At 45.7% G+C, this 16871-nt stretch overlaps 1 protein-coding gene and 1 long non-coding RNA gene across 2 annotated transcripts in view; one reads left to right on the plus strand and one right to left on the minus strand.

Annotated features, from left to right (window-relative positions):
• Positions 1–1550: 1550 nt before the first annotated feature.
• Positions 1551–8684, minus strand: LOC131080595 (uncharacterized). The gene is made up of 3 exons (XR_009114174.1): positions 7650–8684; positions 3564–3724; positions 1551–2583 (listed from the first exon to the last, which is right to left on the minus strand). It is a non-coding gene; the product is annotated as an uncharacterized LOC131080595 (long non-coding RNA).
• Positions 8685–10798: 2114 nt separating this feature from the next.
• LANCL3 (LanC like family member 3) overlaps positions 10799–16871 on the plus strand; it is a 40066-nt gene continuing 33993 nt past the window's right edge. The window contains exon 1 of the mRNA XM_058018974.1: positions 10799–11378. Coding sequence (XP_057874957.1) covers positions 10833–11378 — 546 coding nt within the window. The 5' untranslated portion in view covers positions 10799–10832. The remainder of the gene's footprint in view (positions 11379–16871) is intronic.

The following is a 16871-nucleotide window of genomic DNA, read 5'->3' on the forward strand; positions in this document are numbered from 1 at the left end:
TGTTTAGCGGCAGTGGCTCAAGTTTTAAATTTGATTGCGTTCATTTTAATCACATAACTGATCTTATTTTCAGTAACACGGACTTGTTTGTTCCAAATGCATTTATGAGTTCTTGTCTCAGTTATGTCACGTGCTGAAAGGGATATTACTAACTCCTAAAATCATAAAACCCCAACTTACACAGAGGAGAAAAGTGCTGAAAGAAGGAAGCATCTTTTGAATTTATTTAAAAAGAAAAAAAAGGGCTCGATTTTAAGTTTTTAATCCTGCTTATGCTGCCCTAAGAGATAGGCTCCAAAACCATACATGATCCTTGTGCCTCTGATGTGAAAGAGCTGTCAAAATGTCACACACTGGGTGTGACACAGATACACTTGGCTTATGTCACATTGCCCCTGCCCGTGGCTGCATGTCTATTGTCTGCCATACTTTACCATGTCTTCCTTCTTTCTAGATGCAACCTACCCCAGAAACTGCCAGCTGCTCCAGCTGCCATCCCTTGTTCTTCCACAAGGGAGGAGAAAATAAACTAACTGAGGCAGTGGCACTTCACAGCAGTTTCCTGGCTCCTGTCTCACCCCTTCTGCCCTGTGATCAGTGCCTGCTCCTCCTCTGCTTGGAACTCTTTGGGAGAAGAAAAACCTGAGCTTTCTAGGCCTGCAAGCAAAAGAGAGGGGAAACTTTAAAAAAAGCAAGGCAGGGAGAGGTTTTAGTGACGGAAAAAATTGCACCTGGCAAGTCACCTTTAATCCAAAAATGGACTTTCAGAAACCTTCATTTTCACCCAAGGATTAAAGTGGGAGCTACAAAGAAATAACAAATAATGTTACAAACACATATAATCATCTGTCCCAACCTCACATGTTTAACAGTCAGGTCTGTGGGCCATAGGATGAAGAGCAGGGATCCAAGGACATACAATGTCAGCAGCAAAATGTTGCTCAAGTTCCACAGAGCTCCTTTCCCAGCCCACATCCAGCCTGCCACCAAGGAGTGTCCATGCTCTCCAGGATGTGTGTTCCAGGGGCTGGAAGAGTAGGAGGTTCATTACCTTCTTCCAGAGGTTACTTAGGTGCTATTTTAGGAAGAGGTCATCACTGGGCCATAAAGCTGTTGAAAAACATCCTCTCTCACCCTTTCTCTGTGCAATGGTGGGGAGAATGCCAGTGGAAAATTCCTGTGCATAATGAGGTCAGATATACTAGCTTTTCCATCTTTTTTAACTACCCAAGCAGTGAAAAGCAACTGGAGTGACAGTCAAGGCTGATCCAGACACAGCTCCAGGAAACATTATGCAAGAACAGGACCTTGATGTAAACAGGAGTTCAGAACCTTAATGCAAATGGGAGCCACTGAAAACATCAGGCTGATCTCCTGCTGAGATGGGGTTCTTCTGATCAGAAATAATTGAAAGCTAACTCCATCTCCTGAGCACAACAATGCCTAAACCCAAAGGTGGATATGTGTGGGGGTACCAGTTGTGGGTTTCTCTGGGTTTGGATTGAAGGCACTTTAGACTGTAGTTCATGTTCAGACTCAGGTGTTTATTATTCCTTATCAGTAAAACAGTTTCACTACAGTAAGTTTGGCAGCTTTTCATTAGAAGGCACAAAATGGCAACAATCTCTTGTTAAAAGGTCTTTTAAGACTAAATTATCCAATTAAGAAAGGATGCCTAGTTTATTTTGCCTGTTAACCCAATAACTGATCCCAAAGAGCTGCAATGCAGAATTTTCTGCCCAATCACAAAATGCCACCCAAACCCATAGAGAAGGAAGAAGCATGAAGAAGAAACCCAGGGCAACACTCTGTGCCCTCCATCTTGCTTCCATCCACAACATACTGAAAATCCCAAAACCTAAATTTCTCACCAAGTGATACACCTACACTACTGTCTATAATCTATTTCACACTTTTGTGGATTCTGGTCTATCTTGAAGCCTGGGAAACTTTCTCCATGAATGAGAGTCAAAGTCAGTGTTCCCCTGGGGGTCAGGGCACCCCAGAGCAGACAGAGAAATATTCCCAGTGCCCTGTGTTTCCACAGATATGGGAACATGTGACTGAGCACCCCAGCTGGGCTTGGGGCCTCAGAGCCAGCGTGGGCTGGAAGGGACGTGACATTAAAGAGAGGGAACACTCTGTACACCAGCCAACATGCAGAGGCTGAATTTCTCCCCAGCAGGTAACAAACACTGACGTCTGTGAAAGTCACTGTGCAGCGAGTAACAAACACCCAAATGTGGGGCATCCAGAGAGGCAGCATCCAGCCCTGCCAGCAGCAGCAGCTGCACTCCAAGCACAAAGCTCCTGCTGCAGTGACCACTGACCGAGCCAGCACCCCTTTGCAAGAAGAGGCTTCTCATCCAACTGTGTGCCTGACTCGGAGAGCTGATGGCTTTGCTTCATCATTTGCCTCTGACACAGGGCAACAGAGCAGCAAGAGAAGGCAGCAAATGCAGGCAAGCCCTTCTGAACTAGTTGTGATCCTAAAAAGTACTGTTGAGCCTCTTCTTTGCACAAATGATGAAAACAACGCTGTGGCATGAAAAAAGCTGGCTTTACAAACAGCATGGTGGAGACCTACAAGTAAACCAAGCACTAAATAAGTATGCATAACTGGATTCATTTGTTTTTAATGAGGTGCAATAATTAAAGTAATAATTAGAGAAAGGAAGACCTCCATTTTAAATCTATTTTCAGACTCGCCACAAGCTTTGTTTTCAAATTTGAGCTCATACATACATATCTATATATAAAATGTAAGATTGTATATAAATATTACATATAATTTCCTTTATCTACATTGCCTTTTTTCATCATTAAAGAATGTGACTCATCTGCCTTACACAGAGAAGTTTTAATAACCATGTTTGTATAGGAAATACAGTGGGGTTTTTTCACCCACTCACTAGTATTACTTTGTGAAGCCTTAAATGGCTTAAAATGCCCTTTAAACAGTCTTAATTCTGCTTACTTCAGAGAAATCTCAACTTACAGAAAGCTGGAAGGGGGGAGTCTTGTGACTCTTGTTCCAGAGCAGCATTGGTCTGATCCACTCAAGCATGAGCTTTTTATATCAAGTCTGTAAGCAATAATTCTGATCCATATGGTTTACTGAATCAGAGGCTAATTTTGTAATACCCCATTCAAATTTATATCTTAGTACCTGAACATTTTGCCTTACCAACTAGAATGTTGCCTTGCATAATTCCTGAAGCTGTGAATTATTTTTTATATATCCTCTGCCTCTATTTTTTAAGAAAGGTGTTTGAAAATCAAAAAATAGAAAACCAAAAATGCTTAACAGTGTTCTGAAACAAACTTAGACCATGACATTGTGAACAGTACTGAGAGCAGTGAGGGACTATTCACGCATCCAAGACAAATCCTAGATGTAAATATTTCCTTAATCATAGCTTACACACTTGAGGGTGCAAAAACAAAGCAAAATATTTTTGTTCAAAGTCCAATAATAACATTTCACATTATATTAATTTGTAACTTGAAAATACCCATAAAACCCGCTCCTACTAAAAAAAACCCAGATCAGAGTACAGTACCTTTAATATTTCTGTTACCTCCCTCTTGGATGCTTAACAAGCAAAATAGCAGATAAACTTCCACAGATGGATCTTTAGCACAGTTTAGCAGAGCTGTATGCATCCCATCAGAGTAGTACAGAGCAGTGAAATGAAGACAGACGGTGCAATAAGTGCAAGAGCTGTAAATGAATGTGAACAGAAATTGATTTTGAAATGTTCTTGGCACTTTCCCAAGAAAATATTATCACAGCATTTAAAGAGAAGCATTCCATGCATTGTTTCGGGATTATTAAGAATAAACTCTGACCTCCTTAATTATTTTCTCTTCTGAGACCTATTTTCAGTGCAGCTGCAACATTTACATAAAAACCAAGCAAACTTGTATGGATTGTCAAACTTAAGCAGAACAAGAATTGCACTTGAGCACTGTGTCCAGTTCTGGGCTCCCCAGGACAGATATGGAGCTACTGGAGAGAGTCCAGCAAAGGGTCACTGTGATTTTAAAGGGCCTGAAACACCTCTCCCACAAGGAAAGGCTGAGAGATTTGTGACTGCTTGGCCCGGAGAAGACTCAGAGAGGGACCTCATCAGTGCAGAGGAACACCTGGAAGAGAAGTTCAATCAGGACAGAGCCAGGGTTGTCTAAGTAGCGCCCAGTGACAGCATAAAATGCAAAAGGCACAAACTGAAACACAGCTCTGTCTGGACATCAGGAAACACCTTTTTACTGTGGGGGTGTCTGAGCACTGGCACAGGCTGTCCAGGGATGTCCTGGAGTCTCTGTGCTCAGATATTCCAAAGCCACCCAGACACAGTTCTGTGCAACTCACCCTAAGTGACCTGCTTGAGAAGGGAGGGGAGCTGGGCCACTTCCAACCTCAGCCATTCTGTCATTCTATATAATGAATTGAGCTTTAAAATGTGTCAATTAAAAAAAAAAATTCTTGAGGAGACTGCAGTATCTTCGGCATCAACCTCATTCCTTTTCAATCGTAGTTAAGCCAACTGCTTCATTCTTTGAGTGGACAAGAACAATGCACCCAGGGTCAGGTTATTTTATGCTTTCCTAGGTTTGCAGCTGTAAGTGATAATGCATCAGCATCCCATGGAGAGCAGTCAGTATTCTGCAACTTCTAAAAGCATGCAGATCAGGCTGCTCTCAGGTGCACAAAGCTGCACCTGTGTGAATTTGCATGATTCTGTGTTCCCTAACCTGGGCTGCTTACTTCTTAGGGAAAACTGGAAACAGCTGGACTAGAAGGTTCTCAGGACAAGTCTCATATTAAAATTTTCATTTTTGTAAACCCAACTTTGTCTTACAGTTTTGTTAATCTGACAAAAAAAATCCCCAAAAAACCAAAAGAAACCCTCAATCAAAACAAGCAAACAAACAAACAAAAAACCCACCCCACCAAAACAAACAATCAAGCAAACACCAAAACACCTGGGAGAGGTTTTGCTTATGGACAATGTTGTATTTGGGGGTGTCTGTGTGTGTGTACATCTTGTAACACACACCATTATCACAAGAAACTAAGAAATATGTCAAACCAACAGACCCAGACCTGGCCAAAGCATGGCGAAGATGGAAATTTCAAAGAAGGTCAAATGCTGCACTGGTTTTGATGACTCAGAAGTTGGAAATCTTCCATTTCCATTATCATGTTTCTAACTTCCTTAGCATATTGCTAAAGCATAACTTGTTTCTGCAGGTGTTAGCTTTCCTCAAGGACATAAAATCATCATTATCATTATTATCATTATCCTCATTAGTTGTATGTAAGACTCCATGACATTTTCTTATCACACTCAGTGTTACAGCCTGAAATCCAAGCAATTTGCATCACTCCCAAGGCCCAGTCACTGTTCCCAGCTCTCTTCATCACCAGGCAGGGACTCCTCCTGGTCAGGTCCCTGCCCTGGCAAGTAGAAGCATGGTTTATTAATGCAAGTCTATTATTTCCATCACAGCAATTATTGAGATCAGCTAACACCAAAGCAATAGCAAAATGTACTAGTTGACTTCCTATATTGATTTTTGTTCCTGCACTTTGAAATGCTTCCAAATTCCGGCTGTGACAAAAAATGTTACAATTAAAATCTTGGATATCACACTGACATCTATTGTAGAAAAGATGTACTTAAGGAAATTTAGAATTTACAATATATTTTGTACTGACAGACTAATTGATGAGACGAAAAGAAGAGTTTGGTTTAAATATCAACAGCAGAGTGCCCAGTGGGATTCTTTGCTTCCTTATTTTGCCAGACAATGCCAGAGCCATGCAGAGAGCTGCAGATGAATGACTGCTCTCCAAGCACACAAGAATACTTGTGTTCAGTAGAAATCACTTTGAGCATAAAAAAATGGGATAACCTGCTGGACAAAGAAACTGTTAATTGGGACATGTCTGAGAAAAATTCCACCATCCTGTTAATCTGAACAGGCTCAAGGCAAGGAAAGGAAAATCAGGGATAACAAAGCCTATGACAAAAAGTTCCAGATAGGGTCAAGGTACTGCTATTTTAAAGTTAGAGTTTTACCAGCTAAGCCAAAACTCTGAATTTCAAACTTCCTGCTCTGCAGAAAGCCCTGGCATTTGTGAACAGCTGAAGAGTGATTCACTCATCACAGGTAGTTCTACATAAAGATACTTTAAGAAGCAATATTCTCTTCAGAGACTCTGTAACAGCTGTTTCTACCTAAGCTGAAACCCTTAACAAAATCATCCTAGCCCTGCAAATGGAAAATGTGACATTTTGTAAAAAAAATCAATTCTGTAAGCAATGAGTACATCAACCTGTACTTTCAGTATCTCATTACAAAAATATGCAAGTTGCTACAAAACAACAAACAAACGCCCAAAAATTCTATTCTTGTCTCTTAAGGAAGAGACATGCATGACTGTACAAGTACCTATTCAGCATTTCCCACTATCCCATAATTTCTCATGTTGGCCAATTTCTACCATATTTGGTAATTAAGACAGTCTGAAAGAAATTCAATTCCTGTTAAATTACCAAATTTTATCAATCTGAGTAGCGGACAAAAATTCAGTGTGCTCCTGAAGCAAAAAGCAATTCAGTGCAGCCCTGTGTTCTTCTGATGTGTAATAATCACTGTAATAAAATGGCAATGCATGCACCAAGACTTAGGTTATGCAGAAATTGTATTTGTATTATCAACTTGTATTATTACACACAAGTTACAAGAGAAAAGGTTGACTGAGGAAAAGAGATTCTGTTGAGCAATGCCAAGAACATTTCATTTTCCAAACAGGTGTTCATATCACTGCCAAATGATCATTATGGAATAAAAACCACAAAACTTTTTGGGTAGCTTTGTAAGTGGAGTCCATACAGAACAGGGGAGCTCAAACTGAGAAATAAAAAAGAAATCTTATGGTAAGTAACCAGAATAATCAAAATATATTGAATATATATATATATATATATATATATATATATATATGGAATATATATATTCAGAGCAACCAGAAACTGCTGGGGCAATTTGGCTACCAAATAACAATGCTATGAAACCCTTGGGGCTGCCTCCACTGCATGAGTACTGGTCAGACTATTCCAAATTTTGGCTACTAGCATGGTCTGTGCAATGCAGTGATAATTCCATCCACATCCCCTCTTGCCCCACAAAGAAACCTTAACAGAGAATACTGGAAATATAAATACTTATTTTCTGATGTGGGCATGAAGCAGCTCAGCCTAATTCATTCCTTTCTGCCAAATGCCCCAGAGCCAGCTGCCCATCAGAAGTGAGCTGACTGCAGGGCTGGGCTGTAAACCCAAAGCCTCTTGGGCAGGAGTGTGCATTCCTGGGACAAAGCCCATCCAGGCTGGAAAGGAGCCAACTGCAAAGCTGACCTGCAGTGGAAAAACTCTCTGGGGGTGGGGGGGAAGAGCAGCACTGGGCAGTAAAGAACCAAGGGCTGATACTGATAGGTAGGAACTGAGTTTGGATTTAATAGCAGGTTCACTCAAACCAGCCTTGAAAAGCCTGTAGCACAACCCTGCTGATTATTTACTCTATTTAACACAACTCTGCTGCTGAAGCTCAGCCTGTGCATGGGGCCCAGTGCTCACCTTCAGCTCAGGAGGGATGTGGAGTACTGGGTGAGAACAAAACTGCAGCCACAGGGATATCCCTAACTCCTGAAGGCATACAAAACTGGTACATCACTAAAAAGTATAAAAGACAAATGACAGATCAATCCGTAAGACATTTGTTTGGAGACGCCTCCAGTCCCCACACAACAACTGAAGAGAGACCATTGTGTTCTCTTGGAAATATCAGGCACCTGCATTCCCTGAAGGAATCTGTAAATAAACAAGTAGAAATGAACCAGCATTCGTGAACAAGTACACCAACAGGTGCCACTTTGAGCATGGGTTGAACTAGACCCTATAGTTCCTCCCAAGCCTATTTATTCTATGATTAGACATTTTATCAACATGTACAACAAGCAAATCTCCAGAATATGTATTCCAGAAAGGTGGATTTACTAAACAGAACAAACAGCTTCAAGGCTTCAGTTCCCTCCTCTACCCATCACACCAGGATCATATCCCTTCCTTGTACAATCCATACTTTTTTCATGATCCTTGGCTTGTGGCATCAGATTTATAGAGCAAAGAGGAGGCACAGCATGCCCAAAGCAAACAAACCAAGGAGCTGCAGAAGTGCAGAGGAGTGAGAGGAGGGATTCAAATTTTTTGTCAAGCTGAAGACCCTCACTGGAGGCTCATTTTTGCCCTGAAGAGGCAGGAAAATCTCAAATGATCTGGTGAGAAACACATGAAGTACACCTGAGAATCAGCCCAACTTCTCCAGTTGTATTAGAACTGCACTTGTGCTTGTTTGAGAGAAAAAGCTACAGAGCACAACCTGAAAGCATGAAACTTTGGTACATGAACACAGGGGCAGTTTAAGATTTGGGGTGTTTGCAGCTACAAGAAGCATGTGTTTTTTCAGTCTTTCTCTCCCTTTGGCTTTGGTGGTTTAATACTCATACAAAAGAAGTACAGCAGAAACCGTCATCCTCATTTCTTGCTCGATTGCTCTGTGGCATTTGCTAAGCTCTCTTTATTTCAACAGAAGATTCCCCAGAGCACAGAAGACGTTCCTTCTTGGCATGTCATTACTGACTCCCTTTTGACTCTTATGTAGAAAAATGTTGCTAATTCAGCTAATTTTCTTATAAAATCTGTATTTTTCTTAAATCCTTTGCCACCGAAACTGGCAGAGATCTAAAGATCCAGAGAGCCTTTTTAATTTGAAGACTGAATAGATGAAGGAAGCACCCTCAAAATGTCAAATAAATTATGTCAGAATGAAAAATAAAACTCACAAATTTTAACTTAAAAAGGCATTTAGGGAACACACTTTTCTAGAACCAACAGAAATTCTGCTGGAAAATCTTTAGCTACACTGCCAACCTTATCAATGGGCACCAATAGAAGCTAGTTTATGACAGAAAATAACATATGAATGAGATGTCCTGGCCATTTGCAGGGCATTTTCACATTTTCAATGCTTTACACTGCCAAGGTGTGTAAAAACCACACAAGGTGTGTAGAAATCACATATGGTACAACAGTGAATAAGCCAGAAAACAGGGTTTTAAGGAACACAGTACAAACACAGACTGGTAGGTGAGGATCTGGAATGTAAACATGGCAAAATGGCACTGAAGAGAAGTGAAGAAACCAAAATCAGGGGGTGAAAGCAAATATCTCTGAGCAGATCACAAACCACATAAACAAGAAGGAAAGAGAAAGGACAGATCAATTGAACCAAAAACAGGGTGTGAAAGTGCAAGTGAGGAGCTGCGCGGGGTTGAGGGAACTTGGCTGAAACAAGTCGCCAGCACAAAGCTGAGAGAATCCAGCCACAACTTCAGAGCAGGTCTCTCAACATCCAAAGGACAGTGCTCTGGTGCTTGTTACTGCTGTGCCAGCTGCTGGTCACTGCCTGGAGCCTCCAGCAAGCTGCACCTTCCAACCTTCCATCTCTCTTTGGGAAGGTCCTCAATTACTGAGGCTGCATGCCCAGAGAAAGGACCAGAGATCACCGGGTGCCCATAAGTCACGGGTCTTTGATGAGAAATTCACTTGTGGTGCAGAAGTTCGCATTATCAGGGGCAGAAGTGACAACTGTGTATTTGTATCATGAAAGAGTTGCTCTTAATCTCTACTGCAAGATTTTCCTTTTTTTCCCCTTTTTTTTCTTTTAACTGGAATCAATTCACTGACCTAAATTATCTGTTCCTCCTAAGCTCTGCTTGGCTCATGCATGAAGGAAAGGGGCCAAAGATGGCCTTGTGCCACCGCTGGTCTGCTGGGGACTCGCTCAGCTTCCCATGTAACCTGGCCTCGGGCTGCCCTCCTTTGGGTTTGGCTCCATCCTTCAGCTTTGGCTGCAGCAGCCCCCGAGGGGCCGTTCCACAGCCAGGAATAACTGAGCAGCTCTCCGGCCACCCTTCCAGCCCCTGGAAGAGACCGATTAACCCCCTTTCCCCGGGGATGCACAGATGGGTCGGGCAAAGGTGATGCACCGGCTTCCCTGAGTGAAGAAAAAGTCTCAGGGCAGGAGAAGCCGGACACCAGATCAGGCTCAGCCTCGGCGTGTCCGGAGACCGGGGCCGGGCAGAACCACCCCGGGCGGCGGCCGAGAAGCGCTCGCCGAGCGCAGGTGGGGCAGCGGCGGGCGAGGGGCGCTGGGCGGGCACGGAACGCGCTGTGCCGGACCCGGACCGGCTCCGCCGGGGCTCCGAGCTGGCATCACCACCCGTCGCTCCCGGCCGGCATCACCCATTGCCCATCGCTCCGGACCGGCATCACCCATCGCTCCCGGCCGGCATCACCCATTGCCCATCGCTCCGGACGGGCATCACCCATCGCTCCCGGCTGGCATCACCCATTGCCGGCATCGCCCACCGCCCCCGACCGGCAACACCCATCGCTCCCGGCCGGCATCACCCATTGCACATCGCTCCGGGCCGGCATCACCCATTGCCCATCGCTCCGGGCTGGCATCACCCATTGCCCATCGCTCCGGGCCGGCATCACCCATCGCCCCCGACCGGCATCGCCCCCGCCTCGGCAGCAGCGCCTCGCCCGCCCCGTCGGCAGCCGCGGGCGGCGGGAGCGCCCCTTGCCCGCCTCTCCGCTGCCTCCCGCCCGCCTCCCCCGCGCTCCCTCCGCCCCCTCGGCCGGCAGCTCCCGCCCGCCGCTCCCCTCTGCGCAGAGCGGCCGCGCCGGCGGGGGATGGAGAGCCAGCGCTGCTTCGCCAACCGCTTCGATGACTACCCGGGCAGCCCCGCGGCGGCGCCGGACAGGGAGGCGGCGGTGCCGCTGGTGACGGCCACCATCGAGCGCATCCTGCGGGAGCTGCCGCCCCTGGGCGGCCCCCGCGGCTGCCCGGGCGGGCTGTACGGCGGCGTGGCCGGCGTGGCCTACATGCTGTACCACGTCGCGCAGTGCCCGCTGTTCGCGCCGTCGCGGGACTCGTACCTGCGGGCCGCCCGCCGCGTCGTGGACGCCTGCCTGCGCTACCAGGAGGGCTGCGGCGAGGCCGACGCCGACACCCGAGCCGCCTTCCTGCTGGGCGGCGCCGGCGTGTACGCGGTGGCCGCGCTGGTCTACCGAGCCCTGGGGCTGCCCGAGTACGCGCGGCCGCTGGGCAAGTTCCGGGAGCTGAGCGAGGTGTGCGCCCCGCTCTCCTTCCTCGAGTGCGGCTCGGACGAGCTGTTCGTGGGCCGCGCCGGGTACCTGTGCGCCGCGCTGGTGCTGAAGCAGCGCCTGGGCATGGAGGTAAGGGCGGGCCGGGGCGGATCTCGGCGCCGGGACGGTGCCCTCGGTGCTGGAGGCTGTATGCGGCTTACACTTTCGGGGTGCGGATTCGGAGCCCCCGGGGAATGAGTCCCTGCGAGCTGTTCCCGTCAGCGCTCCTGCCCGAAATGAAAAGATGCGGCTTCGGCCGGAGGGAGCGGGCTGGGGTCCCGGCTGTGGAGCCGAGCGCTGCATCCCGGGGCACGCCGAGAGCATCGGCTGTTGGGTGCCGGATGGTGAATTAGTTGGCAGAAGGCACCCCGGGCTTTTCAAGAGTATTTCCGTAAAATGAAGTGAGTAAGGAAAGGAACAGCGTTGAGTAAAACTGACAGAGGAACCCTGTAATATTAAGCGGTGCTATGATGTAATGTGTAAGCAAGGAACCCGATTTTCAAAGGTATTTGGTCTTGCTAACCCCAGCATACACTTTCGGAAATCTGGCCGTGTATTTTGGTGCTGTTCATGAATGAGAGCTGGAAGTTTTTGCTGGGAGAGTGAGATGTGATAGATGTGATTATGGTTCAACACAGCATTGGTTTCAGTAGTCGGGACTTTACCCCACGACGTTGTCATTGTCAGTACAATGCAACTGACAGTTCAGAGCTTCCACTGATTATGGCATAATAATTATTGCAACTGATTGTGTTTGCTGTGGTGATTGTTACTAAGTGGTCAGTGTGGTATCTGAGCAGGCAGTTGGTAGATTTTTTTTTCCCCCTGTCCTCTTGTCAGGTCCAATCTGTGTTTCCTCTGTTAATCACTGATTTGCAAGTTCATATGCTTCTGGCTTTCTTCCCTCCCAGGAGAGGAAGCAAGATTTATTTATAAGTAAATAAATGATGTAAAACTAGTGGCTCTGCCCTATCCAATACCAGTCACTGCAATTGGAGTCTGAGGAGATTCACTTAACGGAGGTCTCAGGAGGCTCCAGGGTATCCAGAGAAGCCAGGAAGAATGTTAAATGCTGTGATTGCCTTGAACTAGAATTCCTAACCACACTAAGCATTTCAAGTAGCATACCAAGCCTGCTGTTTCTTTGTAGAGGATTGTCTGACAATCACAACCATAAACGTGGTTATGTTATTTGTAACCATAACATAACCAGATTTTTCATTTCGTGGTCTTTCCTGTGACAGAAAAGTTTTGTAGACACGTCACAATCCATTGTGCAGCAGTGCCTGCCTGAAGGGATGGTTTCTCCTGGAGAAAGAAGCCCTCCCTCTTGGTTCAGTTTGCACTGGGGGAGTGTGTCCAGCACTTGTGTCAGTGCTTACGATGGTGGTGTGACATTCCAGCAGAAGGAGGTGGCACCCTGCACTCTGCTGCTTTATTTAAAGTTATTTCCACTTGCCTTACATCCCTGGGAGCAATTGCTGAACAGTTGGGAGAGTGGGTGCAGTCACCTCTCACAGGCAGCGTGAGCAGTGGGAGAGTTCTGCTCTGTCTGCTTGCTTGGTGACAAATTGTACTAAAGGCAGCTGTAAAGAGTTACACATCCCCACAGAAAAGCACAGGTGTGCACTTACTGTGGAATCTATTTAGCAGGTGGGTTAATTGCTGTTTTGCCAAAAAAATATATCCTGTGACCCCTTGCTGATGGTTTCATTGAGGAGCCAATGTCCTTCTATAGTATTATTTCTTCTGTCAAATACATTGTAATTTTAAATGCTTAGTGCAATAAACAAAGCACACCACTAATAATTCTTAAAATGAAAAAAAAAATATTTGATTTTATTAAAGATTTAAAAAAACTTACAACTGAAATATTTTGCTTCTTTGTGAGGAGAATTATGATTTCTAGTCTATATGTACTCAAGCTCCAGCAAAATTTGTGTCCTTCGATAAATATTCCCAGCCTAGTACAGAATTATTTTAATTAGTACATTGCCAGACCAAACCTTGCATCTTTTTACAAGTGAAGAAAGGGATGCCCAGAGAGAGTGCATGTCATTTATTACCCAAGGTCAAACTGTAAGCCAGGTACATCCCAGAATAGAAGCAATATCTTGTGATTCGAACCGCTGGAAAATGCTACCTCCTGTAATTTGATTGTGCACAGCCTCACATGGCTCATTGCAGCATGTTTTCTTGTTACCCACATTCCTTTTTTTCCCCTTTTTTTTTTTTTTTTTTTGAGGACACTGTGCAAATATTTCCAGCACAAAGTGAAATACATTCCTTATGTTGAAACACGGCTGCTGCTGCCTGCATGGTTTTTTCCTCTGAAGGAGTCAAATGGTGACCTACATATGAGAAATCACTTGTCCTTGAAAAAAGCCTTTTGAGGAAATTTCAGAATTTATGTGTTGTATTTGTTTTTTGTTTAATCCAAGCAGGGATGGAAGGTGACAGCTTTATTTCAGCAGACACACGTTTAGCTCAGCTGCTGTGCCCCAATACTTCAATTTCTTGCTAAAGAGTCCTGGTGTCTTTAAGGTCCACATGTTCTTCATGAAGTTAATGGACTGTCCTGAAGGATCCAGTCCGTTGGATAACACTGACCTCATCTGAAGAAGGCATTTGCATTCAGCTGGTTTTCAGATTTTTAGGCTAATACAGCATTTTTCCCTGATTAATTAATTGGGATTTTTGCATGAGTAAGGATTACTTCATCAGTCAAGGCTTAACAGGATTTGACTTTCATGATGCACTGTGCTTTAGGAAAGATGTTTATTTTCATCCCTTCTTTAATTTCCATTATATTGCAGTCAGTGCTTCTCAGACAGAGATAGGTAAAATATTGTTTTGGCAGAAATGATGTGTCATTTGTGTAAGGTGTGTGTACTGTAGCTGTCTTTAACTGCTGTGTTTTCACCATTCAGGGGGGAAAAATTGTTTTATTCTCTCTTAAGTACATCTTTTTCTAATGCTTGTAGTGTTGGTTCATTGTGTGTCCTTGGGGAAATCTGTCAGTCCTGCTTTTAATTACCTTCACTCACTCTCTGTTTGCTTGGGCAAACAGCAGTAAGGCACCATTAAAATGGTGGTCCCATCCCTCTGTTTGGATGATCTCTTATCCTCTGCCCAATTTCTCTCCGTGCTGCTTCAGTCCCATTTCGTGGTTGATGGAGCGTGGTGTGCCTGGGTCGATGCACTCCCTTCTGGCAATGGAACTGTCAGATGATGGGGAAGGTACAGAAGTTCAAGTGGCTCCTTGTATTACCATCTGCTAAAGATGTTGCTGCCTTTTAGCACAGCTTGGGTTATCTTTTAATAACTGACTCTGTGCATGGGCTCCACTGACTACGCTGGCAGCAGCAGCAGCACAGACAGCAGCGGTGCCCTGTAGGAGACAGGGTGTCACGATCCGTCCTTACGAACGGGTGTTTCGTGATGGTTCGTGGATTTGATCTCAGCGTGCAAAAAAACCAACACAGCACAGGGGGGGTTGCAGTAATAATCAAAACAAATGCACCTTTATTGAGTGATCACAGCAAAATGCGATAGAGAGATTAAGGAAGAGAAAAAGATAGAGAAAGAGAGAGAGAAAGAGGGGGATATAGCCACCAAGCGTAGAGACGAAGTCCTTTGGTCCAGTCCAGTTGAGCCTGTTACGTTGGGGAGATCTCAAAATGTCTAGCTAACTCAGAGGTTTTTATTATGATAATTCTATTGAAAATTGCAAGGGGGGGTGGGAATAGATAGTCCATGTTCTCAGCAGTAAAAGAGAGCTGTTGTTGTCATGGTCCAGTGGTCTCAACCTGCAGGCAAGCATCTCGCTTTGGTCAGCTTGCCTCCCCCACACACCTCCCCGGGCTGGGGGTTTCAGTCCCAGTCCTTGGAAGGAGAAGAGGGGCCTCTTCACATGGAGGTCTCCTGTCTGAATCCTTGATGGAGAGGTTCCTGACATCTCAGTCTGTCTGTCATGGTGGTTGTAAAACAGGTGAGGGTCTTCTGTGGGAGACCACCCGAAACTCAGGAGAAGTCCAGCCAGGCCGAGAGGTAGGAGAGTTTCCAAGGCTGTTGTTGCAAAAAGGGCACAGTGCCCTCATCTTCTTCTCATTGGGCTCAGTGTATCATACAGCAAACAACACCTGTGAAAACATTAACTTAGCAGTGCTCTCAGATCTGGGGCCTTGCTGGCATGTGACTTTGTCCTGCAGGGCTAGACAGGAGGGTCTTCTCTTCAGTGGTCCACAAATGGTGATCGTGAGGCAGATGAGGGAAAATTCGAACAGACTCTAACACAGGGCAGTGTTTGCCACAGCCTGGGGTTGTGATTGCATTGGAGACCCTGCTTTCACAAGACTTTGGGGACCCCATGAGAGACCCTTGCTGCAGTTGCAGGGGTGACAGGGTGAACCAGCACACTGGCAGCAACGTGGCCAAACCTGTTTGCCGAGGGACTGGAGAATCTTGAGAACCTGTGGAGGCTCTCCAGTGCCACAGTGGTTCCTGTCTGTGTGGCAGAGGGACATCTCAATTTTCATTTTCCAGCCAGTGCTAAGTTACAACTTGGTGTGTGTTTCCAGGGATGTTATCCTGTCAGAGTGTGCATAATTCTGATATTCTGCCAGGGCCTGTGTGGGATCTCAGCACCTCAGGATGAGGGTGCAGAGCAACCAAGACCACCCTTGGGGGGCTCGGGAGTCCTGGAATGTTGTCAGAAGTGTCTGGTGGCTGGACTTTGATCCTACACAGGAGATAACATCTGTATGAGGACTGGGAGGATTTCACTGGGGTGAATGGTGAAGGGATAAGTTAGTTAGAGTATAATACACAGGGTTTAGGATTTCTGTACAGGGGGGTCTAGAGAAGTAAGATGGAGGAATTGGGGCGTGTCCTGTCCTTCTTCTTCTTCTTCTTGGCCTCCATCTTCTGTGGTGATGGTGGCACTTTGGGATTGGTCTTTACTAAAAGTGCACCGGTTAATAAGAGTAGAAGGTATTGGGGAAAAATTATAAATATTGTACACGTAACTTCGGGTATAAAGATAAGTGACCGCCCCGGGGGCTCTCAGTGTGCCCATGGCTGACTTGCTGTGCAGACCTCTGTCGGGCTGAAAGAAAATCTTTTAGATAAACAATTAATAAACACCGAGACCGAAACAAGATCAGAAGTCTCTCCTCGTCCTTTGAAGCGCCGGGCTGCCCAAGGTCACTCTGGGCCTTTCCAGGCCACCTAAACAGCCGAGAAACCGACAGGCCTGCCCAGAAAGGACCTTGGTCTTTCCAGCAGGACCTTGTTGAGTGTGGAGCCCTACTGAGAACCATTCTTATCCTGGCTGCTGTGTGTCACCAGAGCCTCTTTTGTCTTGGACCTCATGGGATTGCAAACCAAGCTGAATGAGTCACCTGGCACGTGGAAAGCAGGAACAGCTCTGCTGTGGGATGTCTGGGACCTGGCTGCCAGAGCACGGGAGTGCCAGGTGTTAATTTAACAGGGAGTGGAGTGGATGGATGTGCAGTGTGTGGAACCTGACATGTCCAACCAGTATGTGTTTTTTAATATTTTGGGAGTGAAGATACAAATAAG

The sequence above is a fragment of the Melospiza georgiana genome, chromosome 2 (assembly GCF_028018845.1).
Source record: "Melospiza georgiana isolate bMelGeo1 chromosome 2, bMelGeo1.pri, whole genome shotgun sequence".
Lineage (NCBI taxonomy): Eukaryota > Metazoa > Chordata > Aves > Passeriformes > Passerellidae > Melospiza > Melospiza georgiana.